The sequence below is a fragment of the Boleophthalmus pectinirostris genome, unplaced genomic scaffold (assembly GCF_026225935.1).
Source record: "Boleophthalmus pectinirostris isolate CB_2022bp ecotype Guang Dong unplaced genomic scaffold, ASM2622593v1 HiC_scaffold_7, whole genome shotgun sequence".
In the NCBI taxonomy this organism is placed as follows: domain Eukaryota; kingdom Metazoa; phylum Chordata; class Actinopteri; order Gobiiformes; family Gobiidae; genus Boleophthalmus; species Boleophthalmus pectinirostris.
In genome coordinates this window covers 17,366,337-17,392,873 of record NW_026571473.1, presented here as the reverse complement: position 1 = coordinate 17,392,873, position 26,537 = coordinate 17,366,337, and the positions used below count along the sequence as shown (strand labels likewise).

Sequence of the window (26,537 nt, the reverse complement as noted above, 5' to 3'; positions counted from 1 at the left end):
CTCCCTCTCTCTTTCTCCCTTGACCTGAACAAACTGGGTGCTTTTAGCTTGATAGATTTCAACAGAGCAGTGATGTGTGAAACTTGGTGGAGTCTGTTTGTAAGTCAGAAGAAAAGAGGAAGTGGCTGTCTCTGAGCTCAAACTGAGGACACCGGACGTTCACACACATTGTCTTCTTCACAGTCGGTCTACATCTGCATCTGTCAATCTACCCGGCAGACAGGTATATTTTTATACATTTGTTGTTGTCCCACTGTGAGATGTGTTTTGTGGTATCTTGTATCTTTTTGATTGCATTTTTAACTTGCAAACATTGGTATAAAACAAACTTAAGCTCAGGTCTTGGCAGGTGGTTGTTTTTCTCAGACAAATGGTAAAAGAAAACTAGCAATGTACTTTTACAATGTTGTATAGAGTAAATAAATACATGTTCGAAAAGCAATAGGTGAAAGTAATAGTTTATGTAGTTCCACCCCTTTGTAGCACATATGCAAAATTAATGTTTGTTTAATAATTATAATATCTATGACAGGCTAACTCCTAGCTCTTATGTCTTATCATAACAGAATACAGTATCTCCTATAGATTTCTTGCAGATTATGGTTACACAAATATATATTATCCTCATTATCTTTTATCTCTTTTACTTTCAGTTGTTCACTTATTACCTGTATTCATTATACAAGCAGTCTTTTATAATAGTTTGTAATATATTTTTTGCTAATGATGATAACATTAAGTGTGATTTGTTATGTTAATGTATTAGCCCAAGTTGTTTTAGACAAAAACACAGACTGGAGTGGACCACCATAATCTCTTCTATTAATGGAAAACTCTTGAATCATAAATATCATGTGTTTAATTTGCTTCATACCTTTTCCTCCCTTTGATGCTAATTACATCCATACATTTCTTAACTATATTATCTATTGTTTCCCTGAAAACTATTTAAAATGTATTGACTAACACTTCCTTCTTCATTCTAGTTCTGCCATTTATAACATTGTTTCGTTATAACTAACCTTTACTATGAGCGCTTTCATTTTAGCATTCAAATTCCTAACTTCCTATAACTCGCACTTCCGTGTCTGCTTTTGGCATATACTTTTGAAATACACTTTTTATCACTTGTTTTTGCTTTGCTCTCTGCTCTGGTCTCTCTCTCTTCTTTGGGGTTGTGTCTGGGTTGCCTCCCCTCCTCCCTGTGTTCCTCCCTCTCTTGCTGCCTCTGCCTCAGTGTACAGTCCTCTTCCAGCTCCTCTTGTCCCCCCCGGCTGCTCCGATCCCATGGCCGACTCTCCCCTCAACCACTCCTGGCCATCCTTCTCCAAACTCTGGATGAAGAGATGGTCCTTCAAACGAGGTATTATTTGGACTTGAACTTGTACTTTAGGATTATTGCATTGTATTGTTGTGTGGAGTTGTATCAGATAAACAATGTGATGGTGTCTGGACATCTGTTGGGATTCTGTACTGGATCCAGTAGAGATTTTGGTATTTCATATTTCAAGTTCTTGCTGGTGGTCAAGTGCAAATAACTGAAATAACGTTACTTTAAATGAGGCAGTTAGGTAGTCTAGTACTTAAATCTGCACCAATTTATTTACTACACAAATGGTATAATCTCTACTACCACCATTAGTATATTGTTCGTTACATACTACTGGAATTAGTACCAAAATTTTTCACTATAAACTTTTTGGAAATTATTGTCAATTATTTTTTACCACTTTTGTTGCTTACTGCAAAAATGTAAAATTATAGTTGAAGGCAGATTGTTTCCACCATACATTGCATTGCGACTTATTGTTTGGTTTAGGAAGACGTATGGGACTACAGTGGGCCTAAACCTGGACAAGAGCAGGACCAAACTAAGTCTACAGGACTAAACTGGGCTAATATAAAACCAGGACCAAACCAGGAACGCACTCTGAATCTAGCATGTGATCTTTGTAGCAGTATATTTCACTAATGTTGTGTGGTGGAGTAGTGTGCAGCCCTGGTCAGTGGGGCCTGTGATCAGAGATGAGAGAGTGGACAGTGATTTTGATGTGTCTCTATCACACTTCTAACAGACCTATTCTGCTGTCTCCCTCTCTCTCTCTTTCTCTCTCTCACACACACACACACACACGCACACACACACACACACACACACACACACGCACACACACAACACACACACACAATCACAAATGCACTCTGATGAATGGGGCAGGTGCGTGGTGGTCCCTGCAGCTGCCAGCATCAACACTGCGTGGCTTATGTTACCATATGCTTTAAAGCCTGTCTGGTTGGTTTCATATCATTGTCGTCATTTGAGTAGGTCTTGTGAGTCTCTCTTATGATTGTCATGCCACTTTGGGAAATTTAAGATGTGTAGATGTGTGTGCGGATGGCATGTGCTTGTGTTTCCTTCCTTAAATATAATTCATGGAACTGTTATTGCTTTGCATGGAATGTTCACAACTATAACTTAATTATAGTCACTTAATTTAAATTTTAAATTACAATCTTATATTTAGGCAATTGCAGATGATTTTATTCCTGAAAAATATAGGAAAAAAACACTCAACCTTACTGTAAGCAAGGCTTCCTTTCCACAGATCTGATCTGTAACTTAGGCTAATCTTCTCTACATGGAGATAAATAAGTTTGATAACATACTGAGGATTCCAGGCACAGCAATAACATCTACATGGAGACAAGCAAATGCATTTGAGACTTTAATAGAAAAGAGTGAGGTTTTCTTCAATAGTTACCTCATCTGGGAATCTTTGAAAAGGAAAATATGGATTATTAGATGCTGTTGTCTGCTGTCTGTTGTCTCCAGTTGTCCAAATATATTAAGAGATTTCGCTTTCTGTTCCTTTGAAATTAGTGATGTTTTTTGACTGTATCATTTCAATGATGTATGTAGAGATCATCAGTAATGGAAGAAGTATTACATTTTGTTACTTAAGGAAAAGTACAGACAACAGAGCAAAAACATTCTCAAGTAAAAGAAAATGTATCACATGAAAAACTTATCTGTACCTGTTTATAGATGTATTTAAAGAGTAAAAAGTTAAAGTATTTTGTACTGATTTTGAGATTTAATAAAGCTTCAAGTGTAATAATTCTGATAAAGATTTATGATGAACAGAAACAATAAAAAAATATATTTTTAGCTGTTTTTAATTGTATATTTTTGTTTACTCAAACTACAAATGTGTTAAAACTTACTCCTCAGCCTTTCAGCAGGTCTCACACAATAATAACTTTTACTTTTCAGTCCTGTTAAAAAATGTAGTAGTACAAAGCACATATACCTGCTCTCAAATGTAATGAAGTAAAAGTAAAAAGTATCCAAGTTTAAATCTATAAAAGTATCTATTAGTACTAAAGTACTGTAAAGTACTGATACCATTTTTTAAATTTTTTTTATTTTTTAACTTAATTACAGTACTTTATTACTTTTACCTCATTACGTTCCACCACAGGCAGAGAAACAAGCTCATTTTCCAGACACTCAGATTTGAGCTTGGAAGAAAAAACTATATATATATATATATATATATATATATATATATATATATATATATATATATATATATATATATATATATATATATATATATATATATATATATATATATAGTATATATATACAAACATCAGATTTGGAACTTTAGGAATATCCTTCTAGATATGCAACATGCGACAACAATCTTGTCACAGCTATTAACACTATGTTCCACTGCTGATGCACAAGGACACAACCCCACAATATAAATGACAGCATATGATTACATAAACAGTCTGTATTAACTAACTGTATTGTTTTAGTAGCACACGATCAGTATAATGAAATCAAACAACAGCCAAAAACACTGTGACATTTCACCTCTGTGACTTATGAGCAGTTATAACCGACCAACCATAAAAGGCTGTGGCGTCTTTACTCATGTCATAATTTTATTCTAGTACCTTTCCTTTGCCAGGCCTATACTACACATCAGAGACAGTGCCATTGCTTTGATTTAGGATGACTACTTAATGGTATTCGCAATGCCAGTTTTAGGAGGGATTTTGTGGTTCCTTGTTTCACTGTTTAGCTGTTTCTATGGCCTTCAATGTTGTCTGCAGAAGTTTCTCTTAAATCAAGCACTTCACATTGTTATTTAGGCCCATGCCACATAAGTCAAAACAATAAGACAATATTATACAATGTAATAAAAAGTACTGCCTATTGTAACCATAATTGTAACTAGCTGCATTAATAATGATGTACTATAGATCAGGGGTTCTTAACCTTTTCAATCTTGGGGCCCAACGTTTTCTGAACAAAGTAACCTGGGGCCTTATCTCATATTAAATGCATTATATTGTACTGATTGTGGGGCCCCCAAGGAGGTGGTACTTGGGGCCCCAGCCCTATGGTAAAGAATCACTGTCCTAGATTGATCCATCAGTGCACATATTGGAAAGCAGCCGAGTTAGTCCACAGGAGCCAGTCTGTCTCCTCAGGTTCACAGGAGGCATCTGGACTAAATAACTCTTATGTAACATGCAGATGTAGCTATGATGGTCCAGACACTGGAAATGCATTATACCCACTAACTTTAGAGATATAGATTGTATAGATATAGAATATATGGATTGTTGATTATATTTGCCCTTTTTAATGGCAATCAGCCACTATTGTGTTTGGATTGACCTGATTAAATACCTCAGCTCACTAGACTTTGACTCTGGTTTCCAAAAATCAGCATCAAGGACAAGAATATAAAATAGTTCATGTCTACTGTCTAATTCAGAGGAAAATGTGACAGATTATTTTACCACACGAGTGGTGGTTGCCACTGTAGGCTTTATTTTTCCTATAGCATCATATTTCTAACTTGAGAAGTTGCAGGAGGCTTGAGGAGGCTCTAAAAAGCTTGAGCTGCTAATAATGCTCTTGGTGATGATGGTTTTGGCATTTGACATTGTGTGTTATGGGCCAAGAAGAAACAGTATATGCTGTTTTTACACCATAGACTTATATTTGTTTTTGTTTTGTTTGTTTTGTTATATTTGTTTGAGCTATGCAGTGGATGAAAAGTTTATGTTTTCTTTTCAGGCTCAGAGTGTAAGCCCTGCATCACACCTCGTGTGTCTTGTGGCCAGTTCAGACCAAGTGCCCAGAACAGGAGCAGCTCTGCCTCTTCAGTGTCTCCTGGCTGTGTGGCTGAAGATGTCTTCTTCGAGCCCACCACTGAGGACCAAGTATGAATCATGACCACTAGGCTATTTTCCAGTTTATTTGTTGTGTATTTACTTTATTTTTCCAAAGCATTTTATTATTATTAATATTCTTGTATTGTTTTTGCATCTCTTATTTTCTTAGCTATTCTCATTAAATCTGTTCTGCCTAATAGGAACTAAAGACCAGAAATGCTGCATGCTTTGTGATTGTAACACCACTTAAATGTCTAAATCGTTACTAACAAAATACATTTGTGATACAGGATCGGTGTTCGGTGGTAAGTGACTATGACTGCTTGACTGAAGAGGACACCTGCAGTGGTGACGACTTCAACTCTTCTCTCAGTGACTCTCAGTATTTTAAAGACTTGGAGGAAGAAATACTTTCGTTATCTATACCCACCACAAGTGCCACTACCCCACACCTCCCTACCCCCTCTGCTGCCCCCCAGAACGGTCATAACCCCAAGTACAACCCCCCATCCACATGCATTACCCATTGTGACCTTGTGGTCACCCAGTTTCAATCCAAGCCACTTTTCTCAGATATCTTTGACAGTGGTCCCTCTTCTGCTCAAGTTAGTTTGACCATCAGTTTGAATGGTCTAGTGGGAACCATGGAGCCAACAGATCCAGAAAAAGAATCAGAGGATATGGATTTAGACAAAGACCTTGACAGCTTTCCCACTTTGGTCCGCTCTATGTCCACGTCTCGGAGGCACAGCTGGGGCAATCCTGTATCCCCCATAAACCTGGGAAGAAGGTAAAGCTAGCACATTTCAGTCTACTTTTTGTATTTGCTTTTGGCTTTTGCATAACTTTTATTCTTACAACTTTCTTAATTTATGTTCAAGGTCTTAATAACCTCTAATCTGAAAGCATATAGCCCATTAAAAATGTGCTGGGTAACTTTTCTTGTGGAGGGCCTGTCACCTACTTGTCTCCAAGGAGATCTTTTTACTGAAATGATGTACAGCATAAACTTTTACTTGCCCATCTCAATGAAAACACCTCCATTTCATCTGAATTGAAAAATGAAAGCTAGACACATTTAATACCATACTGTGGAACAATTCACGAAAAGCAATAACATAGTGGCGATCCTTCTATTAGAAAAGATACACAAGTGCAACTTTAAGCCACTTTTTTCCTACAATTAGCTGCATGGCATTAACTTACTATATTCAGTTATTTATGCACCAGGTTGTATTGTCATAAGCATTAGTTGCAATTCTGTGTCTGTTCGTATTAACAAGGATCTGTTCAATTCATCTGTCAGTATTTATGCATTCAGCTGTTTAATATTGTTTATGTTAATATTAATATTAAAATAAATGCTGTGAACATGAGATTCCCACTCATAATTTCACGTCTCTTCCCTTCTGTGCGATGCAGGCTCAGCTTGGACACTGCTACTGTGGACAGTGATGGAGAAGAGGACAGACTCAACAGCAGCTTTCTGTCTCAACAGCCTGAAGAACCTGAAGAGGATGAGACAGATGGACCCATTTTAAAAATACTGAGAGCAAAGGTTATTTGATCTGAAACAGTAGCTATAGTTAGAAGCGAGGACTCCGAATGTTCCCAGTGGACAGGGAATGTGTAAACCAGTGGAGCAGTGTGTCTTATTAATGTGTTTTGTATGTCATGTTTAGACAATAACAGTGATCCTGACCAGAGGTTCTCGTCAGTGGGATCACCTCATTGTTTCTGTCTTCCCATGGGATTATTAGTGTGGACACATACTTGTTACTTGACGCATAAACAGAGGAGTGGTAAAGAATGACGCAACATTGGATAGGTGTTGATTAAGGAATTCAGTTCTGTACAGTTTAAATACATAAGATGGCTGGACTTACAGTTAGGATTATTTTTATTGTTGCACATTGTGATTGTTGTCATTGGTACTTTCAAGAACTCTGAACTTTTTTGGTCAGTTCAGTTTATTATATCTTTAAAATGGATTTTAAAACCTAAATTGTGTAACTGAGAGGCACAGTGTATTCCTTTGATTTTAGGGAACAACCTGCAATTTGAATAACACCAAAGAAAGAGTAACGGCACTGGAATACAGTGAAGGTTAAGGCATACTCTATTAATTCCTTTTGAGGAAAATGCATTATCTGCTTTTGACATGTCCTTCAATGCCTCTTGGGCAACTGCTGTTGCTGCTCAGAGACCAATCCCCAGATTTTAAGGTAGTCTAGGTCAGAACCACCATGGCTGGAGGATTTTATTTACTGAAATTATTGTGATTTCAGAAGGCTGGTGCTGACAGACATAACTGCCGCTCTGAGATCCTGGCCGTAGATGAATGTTCTCGAACTGCTCACATCTCTCGTGTGGTACAGACTTCCAAACAGGCCGCCAGAGCTGCAGGAGGTGGGCTTCACTGTGTCTGCACATTTACACTCTGCAGGCGCCTTTATACTGGCATCATTAACTCATATTTTTAAGTGCACTATGTAAATTTTGTCTAAGAGGGTCAATTGGATGCTTTTTTAATGGTGAAGTTATTTCCTGGAATATTCCACAATATGGCATTAAATGTATTATCTATATGGAAACAAGTAGTTTTTTGTACTGTAAAAAAAAAAAAAAAAACTTGAATAAACACAAGATAGATAAATCTAATACTTGGAACATTACGGGCAAAGCATGTATATCTCCATAGAAACAAGCCAGGTGGCAGACCTTTCACAAGTTACATTATGCACCTTTAAATAATCTTCTCTGTGCTGTAGAACCAGAGGAAAACCTGCATTCACAAGAAGGACAAAGTCATATGTAAGTAGAACAAAACTACCGCACAGCACAGTCTGGCTTTAATGGTGTAAACAAATGCTACCTGCAGTGTGGTGTAGCTGATACAGTAGTGCACATACTGTTCCTTAGTTATAAATCGTAACTCCCACATAACAGAGGGGGCTTTCCTCACCCCGCCTCTCGTAGTCCTGCTCCCTGTCATGTGTCCACAACCTTCTCCTCCCTCAGTCCTCTGCTGCAGCTCCTTAGATGGCCCCCGCTGTACAGTATGGGACCTGATGTGTATGTATTATAATGTGTTGAGGCAGCAGACCAGGGAGGATCCTTCTGTAAATTACACTTTGACACTGGGCTCCTCTCTTCTCTTCTCGCTGTAAGCCCACTCTCAGGCCCTGTATGTTGTTTGTCTTAGGCTATTGGTACAAAAAGTCCTGCAGGAGCTAAAGTTGTATCATGGGTAAGTAAACAGGAGAGGGAGGTCCTGGCTCCTGCTTTTGCTGCGCACCATCCTAAGAGCAACAGTGGTGAAGTGTTTTGTGGGCATGTTTTCATTGTGCACTTTCACATGTTTGCCGAAGAAGAGTTTTGCACACAACCACCTCTGTCATAGTGTGCACCAATTTGCATATTAATTTAAAGTTTTATTCAGCGTGTATCCAAGCATGTAAATTTTCCCTTTCTCTGAACACCAGAGGTGGGCAGAGTAACGTTACTTCAATAATATCACTCAAGTAAAAATACGAAATAGTGGTCAGAAAAATTACTAGTAAAAAAGTATTTGGAGAAACTCTACTCAAGTACTACTATGTGAACAAAATAATTCAAGTAGGAGTAAAAGTATGGTGTACTACTCACCTCTGCACATTAGCCTCTAATGAACTGATATGCTTATGGAAGTCAGTTGTATACTATTCAGTTGTTTTGCCATGTCGAGTTTCTTTAAACCAAACATAAAACTGATTGTATTCACGTTTTTTCTAACTCTGCCCAATAGTGCAAAGCAGAGGAACAGCATCTCAGACTGCAAAGATTCAGGAAATGTCACCTGGTATGAATTCCTTTCAAATGAGTATGTATCACAAACATTTACACTTATTTGTAACTTATTCCCTTTATATAAAACCGCTGTGCTTAATGTGATACACTGTATCTTTTGTATCAGAAATGAGGAGGAGGAAGATCTCGGAGAAAAAGTGGAGAAGTGCACTCGCGTTAAGAGAAAGCTCAGCTCTCTCAGGAGCAGAGTGACTGGTTCCTTCAATAAAGATAAGGTAAGTCTATGACAATATTAAGTCTATTTTGTAACTTCTGTGTCTGGCCACAGTTGACTCAGAGTTTTTTTGATTTATCTTTGAGATTATCTGTCACAAATGACCTTGTCATGAACTTAAACAACTATATTGACCCTGTACTATATTTATCTCCCTAAAGGAAGTGTAAATAGAGCACTGCTTCATACTAATCCCATTAGACAAACACTGCAATGGCCCATATGACACAAAGCATGCCTGGCCAGAAGTCAACAGTCAGCCTTAATCTAACACCTGTCTCTTGTTTGGTTTGTGTTCCCCTTCAGGGTAAGAGTCGAGAGAAAGAGCAGCAGAGGGAGAGAGGGAAAGAGGTTAAAGAGCACCAGCGCAGTAGCAGTATCATCAGCAGTAACGGCCACGACTTGGTGCCGGGTGCTTTCTCCAGCTGTGCCACCTGCTCACTGTGCAGCAAAAGCCTGCAGAAGAAGCATGGGCTGCAATGCATGAGTGAGTAACGCCCATAGACTGTATATATATTCTTTGTACAGTCTATGGTAACGTCACATGTGCAGGCGCCCCACATAGATGCTTGTTCACGTGCAGGTGCAACGCTCTCACAAATCTATTTATATCATCACTATTGCACGCTTGGTTATGCATTTGTATATAAGCACATAAGACACTGACATAAAAACACTGTGAAGTTTATTGTTTATGACACATTTGTGCTTTTAATTATTTGCATATGATGGGCACTGCAGAACATTTGGGCTGTGTAATTGCTTCTAGATTACAAGGAAGTAGGCCCTAATCCAAAATAGTAACAAGCTCACTTTGAGGTCTGTCTGGTTTTGTACTTTCCCATTACTTCATGAAGTCACACGTTTGATGAAGTGATAAGCTATGCTAGACTTCTCATTTGAGTCACTATTGTCTGTCAGTCTGCCCATTGCCAGAAATTAAACAAGTGATGTGCGTATGCAATATTCTGTGCTTTGTTTATACATTTTTGAAGGTCTCTTACTTTATCTCAATATAATTAAATTTTATTTACTGAGTGTGCTGTTGTTGGCATTCACAGATGCTTTGGCCTCAACAAGAATGACCTGTAGGGGACATTTCAACACTCTAGTGCTTATGTTTGCCTTACTCAATTCCTCTGGGTCAGCTGATAAACCATGAAATAGTCTACATCATGAAAGACATGTAGCTGTAAAGGCTATAGGATAAGCAATTAGTGAAAGACTGCGAAAAGTTTGCTGGTTTAAGCATAATGTTTAATTCGGGCAAATAAGTTTCGATATTAAAATTTGCATTGAGTGCAAAACTTGACTAGGCTTTAGGCCTATTCAGCACTATTTGTGGTCTGTTCAGCAGTTGTACACAACACAGAAACAAAAGAATGCCAGTTTCCTTTTTTTGTTTTTGTTTCTCTTTTTCTTGTTTTTATTATTATAAATCAAGTGATAACGTACAAATCCGACCCTTTGACACTTGTGCACGTACAGTCACAGTGAGTGTCCCTTTAATGTGAGCCCAGCCCTGCTCAGGGCCACAGCAGCAGCCTGAGGAATGCACCGTCTGTATCTGATGCCAGAGACGGCTCCCAGTGGAGAGCACACGCACAACTAGATAAAACAAACGATGTGGACATTTGTTGTTATTGATTGTAACAATCAAGTACATAAAGAAAACTCATCGACACAATTTTGCTACGAGAGGAACTGGCTGCATTTAAACCGGTTTAGGTAAGAAACTGTAGCTCCTGGTCCATAGTGGGATCAGGTGGATAATTCCCGTTGTTTCGCTCAAAGACTTGAGAGACGTTTATCCTACACTTTAACGGCGAATATATGTCAAATTCACTTGTTAACCCACTAACATTTACAAAGTTTAATGTGATGTGAAACATTTAAAAGTTTTAGAAATATGTTTACTCAATCAACCTTCATTTGTTTGCGTGCGCTCAAACTGTTTAAAATGATGCTAACAAGTTAGCTTATTACCGTTAGCCTATTAGCCTGGACCGATTCTGTTGGAAAGACATTGTTAGTGTCACTGCTGAATTGTTCTTATTGTTCTAACATGAGAAAAAATATTTTTACTACACTTTATTAACTGAGGCTGTGCTTGAGGCTCACAGCATCTCCAGCTCAGAGCAGTTTGTGTTTTTTGTTGTTAGTTGCTCCTGCTGCTTGCAGAAGCTCAACAGGTGATGCTAACATCTTTAGCTGCATCAAGGGCATCACATAAAGTTTGATGGTCCAAAGTTCCTAGATGAGCACGTTTTATATATATATTATAGTGTATACTATAATATGCATAATGTATGATGCGATTCTAGAGAAAAGATACAACAAGTTGTAAATAGTTTACATGGAGGTTACTGTATCAGTGTAAAATAGTATTTTATAGTAGGTGTAGGTCTGAGTGCCTAGTTCAGAGCTCTCTAGCACTAGGGTGCATTAAACAGAATAGTAAAGTAATATGAATCTATCTATCTATCTATCTATCTATCTATCTATCTATCTATCTATCTATCTATCTATCTATATATATATATATATATATATATATATATTATATATTTCATTCATAATATTCATGTTTAAGGTTTTTATTTGCCTACTCGATATCATGGACTATAGGTTCATTTTAGCTCTGTATGGTACCAGGCTATAGGAATGGTCTAGGCTTTCCTGCTCTGACTGGGCTCTCTGACTGGATCACATGGGGCTAATTGTACTTGGCAGGACAGCTTGCTAGACCATAACAACTCTCTTCTCTTTTTACTCAAATCAGAGGTTTTGCTTTCAGTCTGCCTGCCTTCCATGTTCAGGGATGCCATAACGTTACCACAGGGGCCTGTATATAGAAGCATGTAGCAGAGGATCATAGATCATTAATACAGAGAATCATTCAGATGGGAGTATTTAACAGCGTGTTTATTTTAGTTGTTTGTTCCTGAAAACAGCCCTTATAACCTAGTCTGTAACAACATCACTGTGTGAAAAAGTGTTTCAGATAGTTTATATATTATGACTAAACTGTAATGAAAGCAGCAATGAAACCAGAAACATGTGATGTGGCTGATATGAAGCATAACTCTGTGTCATTTCACCTAAACAAAAACAACACTTAGAATAATTGTTCTGAGATGACAGATAATTAAAAGTAATAATATAGAATATTAAATTAATATTTTTTCCATATATTTCTTCCATAGTTATCTTGTTTTATTATTATTATTTGTTTTTTTATATTTTTTTTACTAAAGGATTAGTAAGTATGATTTTTAGTTTTGAAGTTGTTGTGAAAATAAATGTATCTTTGATACACTCTAGCAGGAATAGTGTTCCTGGAATCATTTACAGTAAGATAACACAAGTAAACACATTTGCTCTGTACTAAATTACTTTCATGATTTTCACCTCAATGTAAAACCTGTTGTCCACTCACTTTATATATTAAAACCAAATCTTTAGAGGCGTGTTTTTATTTCCATTTCACTGCGTTGCTCATTCAAGTGCAGACAGCACTAGCTTATGCTTGTGGGAGGGCTAGTTCCTCGTCAGCAGATTTGAGCTGTGGAGGTGGTTTTGATGTAAAACTGACTGCAAGCGAGAATGTGCTGAGTGAGGTAACACCTTCCTTTGTGATGGCACTAAAGCACCACTTAAATTTTGTCCTTTGATGTTATCTAAGGACTTGAAAGATATTTCAGACTTACACAAGTATCTTTTCTGCTGATTTGCTTCTTTATTTTCTGACACATGCTGTGATATTTGACTTAACAGTAATTTAAGGTGGGGAATTGAAGAGACATATGACTCATTACACCATATTTCTGAATAAGATGAATCATACTGAGGGTATTTTAAATCATTACAGTTAAATTACAGCACAGTGATCACTTGATTAATACTGGCATAGACTGTAGCCATTTGTGGCCACACAAGACCTGAACAAGCAGATGAAGAAGATTAAGATCTTTAGTTTTAGATAAAAAGTTCAAGGCATCTGAACTGAATTGCTTGTTTTGTCTTGAAGTAAATGTTCTTGCTCAGTGTTCATGGTTTATACAGCCACTTTGCATAGTTTGATCATTTGTTTGACCAGCCTCCTCCCATGGGATAGCCTACACACAAAGCCATGCTGCGAGATCCAGGCGCTTTTGTTTTCTTTTGCAACTGTTTTGGTCACCAAGAGGGTATTTGGCCTATTATCACCAAACCACATATGACAATAATAGAACTGTGTCTTATAAGAACAAACATGGGACAACTTGACTAACAGTTGATTGTGAAACCAGAGGCCCTGATGTTTATTTTCTGTCCTGCTGTTTTGCAGATTGTGCTGTGAATGTCCACAAGACTTGTAAGAGCCTGCTGACTGAATGCACCAGTAACAAGGTATAGCACTGGATGTATTAGACTGAATATATTAGACACTAGATAGTTGTGTTGTGTAATTTTGAATAATCTTGGTGCACTAATGGAACTTCTTCTTTCTCCACAGAGAGACACTTTACCAAGGACTGGCTCATCAGTGTCCTCTCATTTGGGTAAGTTTCTTGTGCGTGTTATAGTAGAAGGTGTATAATGAAAGAAAGATGGCTTTGGTTCCACTGAGCGTTGCTGGCTCTCTGGTGACTTGTAATTGGTTATTTAATTAAAACTCCGTCATGTGCCAAGAGAATCTGTTTATCCTTTATGCAGAGGTTGGCCTTTAAATAAAATATATAACTGAGGAGTTTGAAGAGTGCCAAAACCATGCAATGACTTGATGCTTGGTGCAACAGTTGGCATATTCAGTTGCATGTGACTAAGAACCACAGGAGATACAGGCGAGGTCAGCAGCAGCTTAAATTAATCTCCTGTCACCATTGTTATTGTCATGTGAACAGCTGGAGTCTAATCAAACACACCTGACTTGTGCCCATACCTGCTCCAGCCAATCAGTGACCTGTGTAGGGGGTCAGGAAGACAAAGAGAAGGAGCCAAAGTGTGAGAATTATAAAAGGCTGAACCTTATTCTAGAATCTGCTCGAACACCTCGGCTCGTTAAAATAAGATGCATTGAACTGGCTTCTCCTCTTTGGGCTTAATGCACACTTAGAGAACTACAGCTGCAGCTGAGATAACGTTTGTACACATTTACCATGGCCTTAGCTTTAACAAAGAAACCTGGGAGCACCTCTAAACCTTGTGCGAGGAAAGCCAAAGCGCCGTCTCTGTGCTCCGTGTCCTCGTGGGGTCTGTCCAGTCGGGTCAGAGTGCGAATACTTATGCACCGGGACTTACTCACCTGCCGATTCTTCCGTTCTTTGCCAAGATCTTGGCTGAAAAGATTCTATGGACAGCAGCAGTCCAACAAACATGCCATGTCTCTATCCTTCTCATCCACTCATCTTCATCACTGGTCACTTTGTCATTACTGTTCCTCCTCCTCTTGTTGTTCCTCCTCTTCCTCACCTGTCTTTCATTTCTGTGCTCCAGCCATTAAAGACAGAGAGCGTGAGTCATTATCGTCCCAGGCCCCGGATGGCCACTCGACTTATCCCAGTGTCCCAGGCATGACCATTCTTCCACGGGGAGGTCACACTCAAGCAGCTGCTGCCCACAGCACCAGCTCCAGCACAGCCTCTACCATTCCCATGGCCAGCCTCCGTCACCACAGCAGCTCGGGGTCTGTGCTTTCACCACAGAATATCAGTTTTTCTCCTCTGTTGTAATTGCTTCACTGAGCTGCAGGACTCAATGGTGTCTATTTTTGTGCTGTTGTTTTCACAGATCCCTCCCTGGGGACATGGATGAAATGGACAGCCTAAGATCCAAACGTTGCAATGAGGATGTCATTTCTCTTGCTCCCTCTACTGTGGAGTCAATTATTGTAGAAGGTAAATCTTAGTATGATTTAAGATTAAATTTTTTGTGCTTGTGGCAGAGATGTCATTTTATTTATTTTTTGGTTTCAGAAGATAGATGAAGGTGTAAAAAATGGTAATATTGTGTTAATTAGTGTGTACTGTGTTTGTCTCTGTCAGATGCTCACTATGCAGCTGTGCGGGCTGATCTTGAGTCTGATGCTCAGGATCTGGAGGCAGAGTCATGGAGTTTAGCTGTTGACCAACAGTTTGTCAAAAAGCACTCCAAAGATATTGTAAAGAGACAGGATATCATTTATGGTAAGTTTGTCTATTCTGTTCAGTTGTATTACGTTTAGTTTAGTTTATTTGTCAGGGACCATTACCATATGTAATAATAATATTACAAAAGAAAAAATGGTTGGTGCCAGATTTAGTTTTCTCCAGGCAGGTGCACATACAATAAAAAAAATTTAAAAAACACATTATATTGTAATTACATTCCTATACCAACTTAGCATATTAATTGTCATTAGCTCTCTAAAGAGAAGAACTGGCCAACATTGTGTAGAATGTATCATGTGGGATGTATATAAAAGTTTTGTGGTATCTAAAAAATGGTGTTTGTGATCCTATAGAGCTGATGCAAACAGAAATGCACCATGTTCGAACCTTGAAAATCATGTTGCGGGTTTATGTTCGTGAGCTGAAGGAGAGTCTTCAGATGGACTCGGGTAGAATTGACTGTCTGTTTCCTCGTTTGGAAAACCTGCTGGAGCTGCACACATACTTTTTATCCCGACTCAAAGAGCGACGGCGAGAAAACCTAGAAGCTCCCAGTGACAGAAACTTCATCATACACAGAGTGGCTGATATTCTGATCGCACAGGTACCAATCATTTATTGATCTTTTAAAATATAAATAAATTAAAGTATTACATTTTTTTTACTATATACAAAATCAATAAAGCAACAACATGACACATGACACCATCTATAAACAAAGTAACAAAGTGAGTTTTTTTAGTTCTCAGGTGAAATAGGAGAGAAGATGAAAGACGGCTATGGCGATTTTTGCAGTCACCATTCTGAGGCTGTTGGCTACTATAAAGAGCAGCTACAAAACAATAAAAAGTTTCACAGCACCATTCGGGTAGGAAAACTAATATGACTTTTTACATTGTTGTCCATTTATTTTAATAATTTCTTCTTTTTACAAATCAGAAAATCAACAATTTGTCCATCGTGCGGAGGTTAGGTGTGACAGAGTGTATTTTGCTTGTGACACAACGCATCACTAAATATCCTGTATTAGTAGAACGGATACTTCATCACACAGAAGGTATAGACAATATTCTGCTCTTAATGATGTCTGCATTTCATTTAGGTAATTGGCCAAAGAGATAACATTTATTCTCAATGTCTTCAACAGCTGGTACACAAGAGTATGAAGATTTAACCCATGCACTGACTCTTATTAAACACACAATTGTGCAAGTGGACTCTTTGGTCAACCTGCATGAGAAAACGACACGTCTCCGAGATATTTACAACAAAATGGAGCCAAAGTCACAGGGAAAAATCAAAGATGGTCGAGTGTTTCGGCGGGAGGACCTTGCTCAGGGCTGGAGGCGGCTTCTGCATGAAGGCACAGTCAACTGGAAAGCTGCGTCTGGAAGGCTCAAAGGTACATGCATACAATCTAAAGGTCTATCTGGTTATTGTATGGAAGTGGTAAATGTTTGCCTTTGCATTTACACGTGTCAATATTTGTCTTTTTCAGATATACTTGCTGTCCTCCTGTCCGATGTATTGATTTTAATACAAGAAAAAGACCAGAGATATGTTTTTGCGGCTGTGGTGAGTAATCTGACAATAAAGGACATTCACAATTAGTATTGGCAAGAATGTTTGTTTTAGATAATTTAACATGACCAATTCTCTCTTTACAGGACAATAAGCCATCAGTGATTTCTCTTCAGAAGCTGATTGTTCGGGAAGTGGCCCATGAGGAAAAAGCCATGTTTCTCATCTGTGCTTCATCTGATGAACCAGAAATGTATGAGATCCACACCTCCTCAAAGGAGGAGCGCAACATATGGATGACACACATCCGGCAAGCTGTGGAAAGGTAGTCCTGTGCACAAGTTTTTTATATTTAGACTTGCTGTGTTACACTGATAAGACATCTATAGGAGTCATTTTGTATGTGTTATATCTTCAACAGCTGTCCTCAAACAGAAGAGAGATTATTTAGTGAGGAGGAGGAAGCACGAGCATCAAGACTGAAAGACTTTCAAGGTAACATAAAAGGAAATACTGCACCACTAGGGGGTGCATGTGTACCACTGGAGTCATAAAGGGTCCTTTTAGATTTGAGTGTGTGTTTGTGTAAAATTGCAACTCTTGGTATTTTGTGTAGTTGTTTAAAAGTTAATATGTCTTTATAGAGCGTCTGAGCCAGAAGGATGCCGTGATTGTGCAGGCTCTTAGTGAGAAGTTGCAGATGTTTGCAGAAATAGCAGAGTCTGTAGCTGGAGTGGAGGACACAGCCTACCGTTCTCGACTGCTTCTCCGTGGTGATGGCACAGACCTCCTGCAGGGGGAGACACTTCTCAAAGGAGCTATCACTGAAGGTGGGCAGTATTCAAACATTACAGTGTTTCTGAATTAACTGCCATAACTATTAATTTTATTTGTCTGCATCAGTGGAGAACCTGCAAAACCTTTTACAGTCTGGAGTGAAAGAAGAATCACACAGGCTGGAGGAGATCTCTGGGGCTCTGCCCAAGAGAGCAGTCACCTTTGGGGGCTATGACAGTACCTCAGCAATCCTCCATAACAGTGAGTTCTGACAAGAACCTTGTGCTCATTTGTATCTATATTTAACATTTTTCTGCTGTTGTTGATATTGTTTGTTTATTTTCTTTCTTTGTCTCAGACGGCACTGTTAAGACTGGTGAAAGTAAAAACAGAGATAGGAGTCAGAGAGCTAGCTCTGACCCACAGCTCAAAGACCTGTGCGGCAGCCACACACTAGAAGAGATGGTAGGCACTGTATTTACTGGCCTGGGACTTAAACTGTGATGCACATGTTTAATGTAAGTTTTTCTAACAAAGACATCATTTGAAATAAGAGAGATACGAATTCATTGTGATTGGATGGAGCGAATCATCATTGCAGATGCGAAGATGTTGCAAGACTGTTTTGGGACTCTCGAACTTTGTATCCTCCCCATACACTAAAGATGAAAATAATGAAGTAGAAAAAGGGGTGGCCAGGAGGGGCATAAAAACGAGAAGATGGAGAGGGAGTGGGTGGTTTAAATGGGGAGGGGCAGGAAGGGTGTATGTGTGTGCGCTTATCCTTATTGTTTGGTCCATTTCTGATCAGGTTGATGAGAGTTGTTGTTCACCTCCGAGATGGAACCGGATCTGGAGTGACTCGTTCCCTGAGGCTGAGGTCAGTCTACTGCTTAGGGTTTCAGGGTTTATTGTGTAGCTGAATTTGAAGGAAATTAACATTGGAGAGAGACATTTCACTGATTACTGTTTTTACTTTCAGTTCTTCGATCGAGTGCTCATGCTCTCTCAGAGGCTTTACAGCTTGCAGGTATTGTGGGTGGCATTGATTTTGCATTTACTTTGTAGCTCTGTTTGTAATGTTTGGACTTTTTCTTGTATTCTTTAGGCTATCATTTCCCAGCAGGACAGTCAAATCGAGATGCAGCGAGCATCACTGACTGAGCGTGCCTCTTTCCCGAGCCGCTACCGTGGTAACTGTCTACAAGAGCAAGAGAAACAGAGAACATTAGCTCTCCAAAGAGAAGAACTGGCCAATTTTCACAAACTACAAGCTCAGCATCGACAAGAACAACAGCGCTGGGAAAAGGAGAGAGAGAAGCACCGTCACCAGGTGGAGGCCACAGAGTCCAAGCTACGGCAGAGAGAGGAGGAGTGCAAACGGCTGGAGGTAAACTGCCCTTTTAGTAACAGTTGAACTTATATTTTTATAGTTTTCTTCTTTTGAAGACATTGTATTTTATTTTAGGAACGACTGGCAGAAGAACGAGAAGAGCTGGAGAGACAGAGGGAGAAGTATCAGGAGGATCTAGAGAGACTGAGAGAGTCGACTCGAGCTGTGGAAAAAGAGAAAGAGCGCCTGGAACACCAGAAGAAGAGCAAGAGGAAGACCATAGAGGTCATGACCTCTGTAAGTATCTCACACACGCATCTAATCTTCTTTCAAAAGTTTTGGGACTAATTCTTGCTTACTTAATGTGCTGGTAGAGTAGTTTGTTGCTTTTCTTAGGTCAATATCTGCAGACTGTATTCTTTGTGGAATCTCTTCTCCTTTCAAAAGCACCCTCTAGTGACATTTAGGGTAAACTGCAGTTTACGTTCACTGTCCAGTTATTAGGTGCTTGACCTTTAATAAGGCCCTCACAGTCTTTTTCTGGTAGCAGTAGTCCAATAGTCCAATGGGGTTCATTTGGTCTTACAATAATTATATGTTATTGGGTTCTTTTTTCAGACTAAGAGTTTGTTGTCATACCTGAGTGGTCAAGTGATGTTGCTGTGACGTGTCCGGTCAACTGATTTATACAGGTTTTGGCACATCTTCTGTAGTGGAGGCAGGATGACAGCGCCAAAACCTGTATGAATCAGTTGACCGGACACGTCACAGCAACATCAGTTGACCACTCTGAGGAAAACCGCTAGTGAGCAGTCGAAACTGTCAGGTATGAAAACAAACTCTTGGTCTGAAAAAATAACCCAATAACATACGGTAGCATAATGCCACACATAATCCAGAGCTGTCAGTCATGGAGTCCACCTGGTATGAGAGTGTTTCTTGAGCCTGCTTCTCCTGACTGTCTCTGAATTTGTGTCCACTGCTTCATTATCACTGCTCAAAGCAGCCCCTTCTGTGAGTTTCACAAGGAAAAAGATCCACACTGTAATTTCAAACCAGTTGTTTCATTCTGCTTTTGTTAATAAATGATTGCCAAGAGGAAATTCATATGACCATACAAGTTACTGAACAGATTTTTTTAAAAATGATTTTATGACATGATCACACCAGTCTAAGCAGTGCCTGTTGTTCCTCTGTTAGTATGATATTTGTAGTAAGAAACTCAATATTTCATTTAGAATATATTCATTCCATTGCCCCTTTTTAAGAACTACACCACACAACCCAAGATGCCGCTGTGTTTAGTCAATAGACATTCTCATCACTTCTTTGATGTGACAGTAGTACTATGATTTGATTTTAGAAGCTATAGTATACATTTAGAAGACCACAACTTCAAGTTCTAAAAAAAAAAATCCATATGTTAAGTTGACCTCATTTATTGTGATGAGTAATCCAGGCTTTTGTAATTAAAGAGTTTAGGAAAATTACATCAGTAAACAGGATTGCTATGTGGTGAATTTTGTATTATAAATAAAGTAAGGCAAACTTTGTCTGTTAAGACTGAATCACTGTTAAGTCTTCCAAAAGTGTTTTGGGCAACAATCACTTCTGTTTTGTGCACACACTGAGGGTATGTATAGACTGTGCTTTAATCTCATAGATCAGCTGTGATTACTAGAAATGTTTTGGTGCACAAGCACTATCCAAAACGGCAAACTTTTATCGGCTTCGACCTTCATTTCTTATCCAGACTGAAGATCAGTATAATACAAATACAACTGTTTACTGTTGCTCCAGTGTCTCATATCCACACAAACAGTGGCATGTGCTCCATATGAGCACAGAAGAGTCTTGCTGTGACATGCAGGACTTCAGAGAAACCTCTTTCATGTCTTATCACATTCTGATGACAGTTGGCTCGTCGCTTGTTGATAAAGAATTTTCATTGGCTTTGGTGGGAACATAGCCTTGAGTCTTATTGCAAAACAAACTCACAATGTGGGTTATTTTGATGGAAGTTTTACAGTCACTAAAACTTAAGTGTTTTAATGCTTAGGAAAAAGTTTTGAAATACTTAGGTATGTAAGAACTGACAAAGGTCACAGAACCATAGGGGTACTCATAAAACATGTATTCCAGCTGTGTTTTCCTCAGACTTCCATGTCGTCTGTGTCATGTTCTGGCCTTGGCATGTTTCTGATTTATGATGCTGTTGACTTGAACTCTGTGAGCGAGTCTTTAGCTCAACGCTCTTGGAAAAGCATTTGTTTCTTTTCTAATAGCATACTGTGCAAAGCTATACCAAAGCATTTCTGGAGGGCAGATATTTCCAGTTTCTGTCATCTTTAGTGCATTGCTTAGCTTCACTTTCATGTTTATAATCTCGGTTGTCAATTTGATTTTACTATGTCTCAATACAAATTTCAATGTTAATTTCCTGAACATAAATAACACAGGTGCATGCTTTTCTTCAGAGAAATGGCTGTAGACCTCTCACTGAAAAAGACACAAGTATTTAATTGACAATTAAAATTGACTTGAATCTCGATTAACGTGTACTTATTTGCACAGCCCAACCTGCAGTGTTAAACAGTATGGCAAACGTATCTAGCCTGTATTCAATTACAGGTGTTATTATTGTTTAAAAATATCTCTCCACAAATCAGACCTGTAACTTAGCCATACGTGGAATATTCCAAACAAGGCAATTACATCTCCATGGAGACATGAAGGTAGCAGGCCCTCCATAAAAAAGATACTTAGTGTTACTTTAAGGTTATTTGTTAACTGACCTTTTTTTTAACCCAGTAGTTCTCTCTGTAGTTCTGAAAACATCTTTTGATCTCCTTTTGTGCGGAGTGTAAATTAGCTGAACAATGCTGTGGTGCTCCTAACAGAGTAATGTCACTGGAGCCATGTGGTGGTTCTGCCATCCTACCTGTTGTGTCAGACACGCCTTTATGTGCACAAGGACTGTTGGAGGTTTTTAGTTTCTCATTTGGTGTGTGCACGTTGTCCTTGAACCTTGTGAAAGGCCCATCCCAATCTCTGTCTGCTGGCTCAGCAGAAAGCATAGCATGTGTTTCTGATTCTATGTAGAGCCCATAAATACACTCAGCTCCATAGATAGTGTTTCTGTAACATGAGGTACACACATAATGCACAGGGCTCACACAAACCATCATTACATGACACTGCACAACATCGACCATAAACAGACATTTAGAGGTGCAAGATGTAACTTTTCTAGTGCTTACTGCCAAACAATATCTTGAAACATGTATTCCAACTGTGGGATTGCTTCTCCACAGAGCTAACAAAGTTACAGGAAGGCTGTGCAATAATCTTTTTTATTTATTTATTTATTTTTTAACTACTCCAATCCGTTACAGTTAAAATATATTTGGGTGATCATTACGCCCCACTAAACCCAGTTTGTTTAATCAGTGACTAGTGGTATTTTATCATAATTATTATATATAATAATACTGATGGATGATATTAACATTTTCTACAGGGGACCTTTTGACAAGACATAAGTAATAATTTCAGTTATGGCTAAAATAATTTTAATTGTAATTTCTCTCTCTTCCTGACTGTGCTGCAGGTGGTTCCTCTGTCTGGTAGTTTGAATGGTGTGTCCAGCCCCACAGGCCTGTCTGAGCTCAAGGGCCTCAGGAGCAGTGTGTCTGTGGCTCCAGCTGATTTCCCCGAGCGCCCTGAGGTCACTCTGCGGAGAGAAGTGAGCAGCTCCACCCTGAAGACGGAGGTCCCTCTGCACCTGCTCAGCACCACCAACCAGCACAAGTCTGTCAGTGTGTCCCAGCAGATCCCCACAAAGCTGGCTGCGCTCAGCAGTGTCAAGGGCAGTAAGCCTGGCAAGAGTGGAAAGGCCTCTCATAGGTCGGACAGCTCAGGTATGGGAAAGCCGGATGATGTTTTTTTTTTTTTTCTGTTTATCCTTTAGTATTAAATTGAAAAACAACTGTTTGTGCTCTATAATAACAGTGATTTTATTCATAATTGAAAGCACAAGATAAAGTAGCAGGAAGATAGTACTCATATACTTGTAGTATTAGTACGAGGAGATTTTTATTCTCTTACAAATGTGGTAAACAGAAGTATTTTAAACTGTGTGCAGTGATTTAAACTTAATTTGTGCATTCCCGGCATCCTGATTATTCACTGTTTACAAACGCTTTTCACAACTTCCAAAGGCCATAGTTTTACAGTCACAGTAATGGTAACAACAACAACAACTTAAGCTAGCATGCAGCCTTACATACAGATTTTTTGTGCAAAAGTGTTTTGTAATTGGATTCAAACGGCACACAGCAATCTCATTTTCATGGCAAGAGCTGCCCATATGATTGTAGTGGGGCAAGACAAATTTTACCTCATTACATGAACAAGAAACGGGTACAGCCCCTATAAAGTCATAGCGTAGTTGCAGCAGTATTACAAACATTTTTTAAGTAAGCAATAGATTTATATTAGTGGGCATATTTGTGTGTACTCTTTACTGCTCTTTTTGTTAATGATTCCATTTGCATTTAGGCCATCTGTGCCTGACATGAGTTTGACCGGAGCCTCCTGACTTAAGTGGTTCATTAGGATCACATTAGAAGTGTAATTGGGTCAGCCCTCTGATATATTGAATAGTGGCGAGTAAACTGAAAGTTTAATCTAATTGTACAATGGTGTGTTCATGTTTGTCTCATGTGATCTTTCCTTGTGCTCATTTTCCTCAGTGTCGATGGATATGAAGCAGATGTTGCCTCTGAAGCTGTCTGCTCGAGATGACAACTCCCTGAAGGCCAAACGCTCCATCAGCCCCCACCAGCCCCTCACTGTGTCCACATCCCCTCTGCCTCACACTGGTACACGACTCTTTTAATGTTGTGCACTATCAAAGCAGATATGAGATGGAGTGTGCCCACACCTACCGTAGTGCACTGGGCCTCTCCCTGTGTAAACAGCTCTCAGGTTCACACGCCTCGTCTGTGATTAATAGCTTCTTACACAGACTTAATAATCTAAAACCCTGACACCAAATGGTTTAGGTGTGATCTCAGTATCCTCGGCTAAACACGCTAACCATTAGAGATGTAAAACAAAGACAGCTGTATTAAATCCTACAAACCTAAAAAAAAAAAAGTCAGAAGCTGATATGTTTTCTTTTTCTTCTTTTCTTTCTCTTCTTTCTCGCAGATTCGCTGAGCCCACCGGACAGTGCAGGATTTGAGAGCCACTCCTCCTCCCTTCTCATCGCTCCTCCTGGGAATACCCATAAGCCCCCTCTGCAGCCCACCATCTCTGTTCAGTCCCGGAGCTCTGGCTCCTTTCTGTACCAGCCCCAGCAACCCACTTTTGCTTCCCAGCCACCCACCCAGCCCACTGTGCCCCCTCCGTACCAAGGCACCACAGAAGACCTGAAAGAGGACGTCATCTTTTTCTGAAGCACAAACAACACATTCCTGCATCCACCACAAGTCTTATTCTGACATGGGTAAAAATATCTGAATAAAGTAGTGGCCGTTTTTAGCTTTTGCCCGTTGTTGCTTATGCACAGGAACTGGAGCTCACCGGGGTTTGTTGTATTAACTGAGGCCAATTATAAGGAAGGATTTTTGTATTCAAAGATGTGTTACAAGAGCTGAAGACAAAGTGAACACAAACGACTCCAGTGCTGGTTTGGATCACCTCAAAGTCTGAGTAATCCAAGTTCATTCTCACTCCAACTGCTTTTATTTGCACTGTGTAAACACTCCATTCCCCAATAATCTGGTCCGCTTTAGTGGATAAGACTGTGTTTGTCTTTGTTGTACAATTGCACAAATCTATGAAGGCTCATATATCATTATGTTCTTAATTGTGACTACCCCTGAGGGCTAAAGATATCCTCTTATGAAGTACACTGGTTTCAGCAACACAAGGATTTGATTCTTTCCCAGGCTCTTGCATAGGGATTCCAAATCACTTTTTACTCCAGTTAAGATTGGCTTTGGAATTGAACCATATGTTAATGAAGGATATAATGGGTATGTTTCCACTGCTAAAACAAACTAATAAAAAGATTACAGTGGCTGTGTTTACATGCACACTTAAAATCTGATCTATCTGATTTATCTTATATCTTATCTCATCTTTCATCTGTCATGTAAACAGTTACATCAGATGTGACTCATCTGATTTCTTTCTGATTATTCAGAACTGTACAGGCTTTGACAAGGACAATAATGCAAAAGGCAAAGACAAAAATTAATGTTTATTTTAATTTTAAAATGAATTATTATTCATTGTAATTTGGCTTCCAACTACAACAGTTACTCTACAAATCCAACGATTGACTGTCACCAGGTGTTTTTGATGATGAGATTTCTGTTGTGCATGAAAACATAAAAATCAGACCTCATTATTGGGTAATCTGATTATTCTATTTATCTGTTTCTGACCATGTAAATGTACCCATTGTTTTCATGATGGTTTGGTTTCCCATGTGATGTGTAGATCAGCTGGATCTTAAGCAGCTTTGTGTAAAATATGTATACATTGTACATAGCTTTTGTATTTGTGTCATTCTGTCTTATGTCACTTGTTTTATGAACGAGATGCAAACATCAGCCAAAACTGTTGTTGATTGCACTTGATTACACATATGGCTGTGTATGTACGATGAACCACAATCACTTAGTGCTGTTTAAAGGAGTATGTTTTTTCAAATGTACTTACAGCATTGAAGCTAAAGTGCACAACTCTGGTACTATGACGTGTGATGTTTTTATTGATTCTTTCATGTATTTGGTTCAGTTAAAACCAAAGCTTTGTGTATTTCTTGTGTAGCTCTTACCCCAGAGAAGATTACCTTCTTAAACTTGTAGCTAATTGAAGTATTTTTCAAATCATCATCTGTCTGCCATATGCATCGAGAATGTAGTATGTAGGATCTTTTATGTACTGATAGCCTCTTGTTTTGCATAGTCACAGCATTGGACACTTCTCTGATTCTTGTCTGATTATAATTTATTTCTGATTTTAAACTCACAAAAGCCAGTCTGTCACATCACTGTTGTGTTACTCTGACACTCCAACATTTTGGACCTGTACCTTGTAAATAATCATGAACTTATTTTATTTCCTTGGCCAATCCACACTAGTCACTTTGGATAGTAGTATACTTGAAGGCTAAAATGAATGTTTTATTTCTCGTTTTTGTCAATCTTTTATTTACCAAGAGCTGTCTAATGACTTTGTAGCACACAGCTGAATTTTTTATTGTTTAATTTTATTCACTGATAGAACAACCTGTGGACACCAACTTAATTTAGACAAACTTAAAAATAAAGTACTTGAAATGATATGGATTGTTGTGACCAGTGAGACATTATTTTTCCAAAAGTACACGTACAATACCTATTACATAAGTATGTGTATAAGGATTAACTGCCTGTTGTAAACATATAATATACCCGCACATCTAAGCTCTTATTTACTGCTCATTCAATGA

The 26,537-nt window shown here is 38.8% G+C and overlaps 1 protein-coding gene across 2 annotated transcripts; it reads left to right on the top strand.

Annotated features, from left to right (window-relative positions):
• The first annotated feature begins 662 nt into the window (after positions 1-662).
• arhgef18b (rho/rac guanine nucleotide exchange factor (GEF) 18b) lies at positions 663-26,390 on the top strand. 2 transcript variants are annotated; one of them, XM_055164510.1, is made up of 31 exons: positions 663-1,363; positions 5,105-5,250; positions 5,493-5,992; positions 6,625-6,760; positions 7,491-7,611; positions 7,974-8,016; positions 8,990-9,064; positions 9,158-9,266; positions 9,572-9,752; positions 13,596-13,657; positions 13,764-13,809; positions 14,744-14,933; positions 15,038-15,144; positions 15,292-15,432; positions 15,750-16,000; positions 16,139-16,264; positions 16,336-16,453; positions 16,544-16,798; positions 16,895-16,971; positions 17,064-17,242; positions 17,339-17,412; positions 17,562-17,747; positions 17,821-17,955; positions 18,053-18,159; positions 18,506-18,574; positions 18,677-18,724; positions 18,803-19,084; positions 19,163-19,324; positions 22,638-22,947; positions 23,782-23,910; positions 24,242-26,390. In XM_055164510.1, exons 1-31 carry the CDS (start codon positions 1,030-1,032, stop codon positions 24,487-24,489), a joined length of 4,947 nt encoding a protein of 1,648 aa, XP_055020485.1. In that variant the 5' UTR covers positions 663-1,029; the 3' UTR covers positions 24,490-26,390. The 2 variants fall into 2 exon arrangements, with proteins under 2 accessions (XP_055020485.1, XP_020780469.2); XM_020924810.2 differs by lacking the exons at positions 663-1,363; positions 5,105-5,250; positions 5,493-5,992; positions 6,625-6,760 and adding an exon at positions 6,767-7,427.
• The last annotated feature ends 147 nt before the right edge of the window (positions 26,391-26,537 follow it).

Bases quoted from the DNA above. Each gene is read 5' to 3' on its own strand.
- arhgef18b (XM_055164510.1), top strand. From the start codon at position 1,030: ATGAGCGCTTTCATTTTAGCATTCAAATTCCTAACTTCCTATAACTCG. The intron at 5,251-5,492 runs GTATGAATCATG...TTTGTGATACAG, and splicing joins AGCCCACCACTGAGGACCAA to GATCGGTGTTCGGTGGTAAG. The intron at 9,753-13,595 runs GTGAGTAACGCC...GCTGTTTTGCAG, and splicing joins GCATGGGCTGCAATGCATGA to ATTGTGCTGTGAATGTCCAC.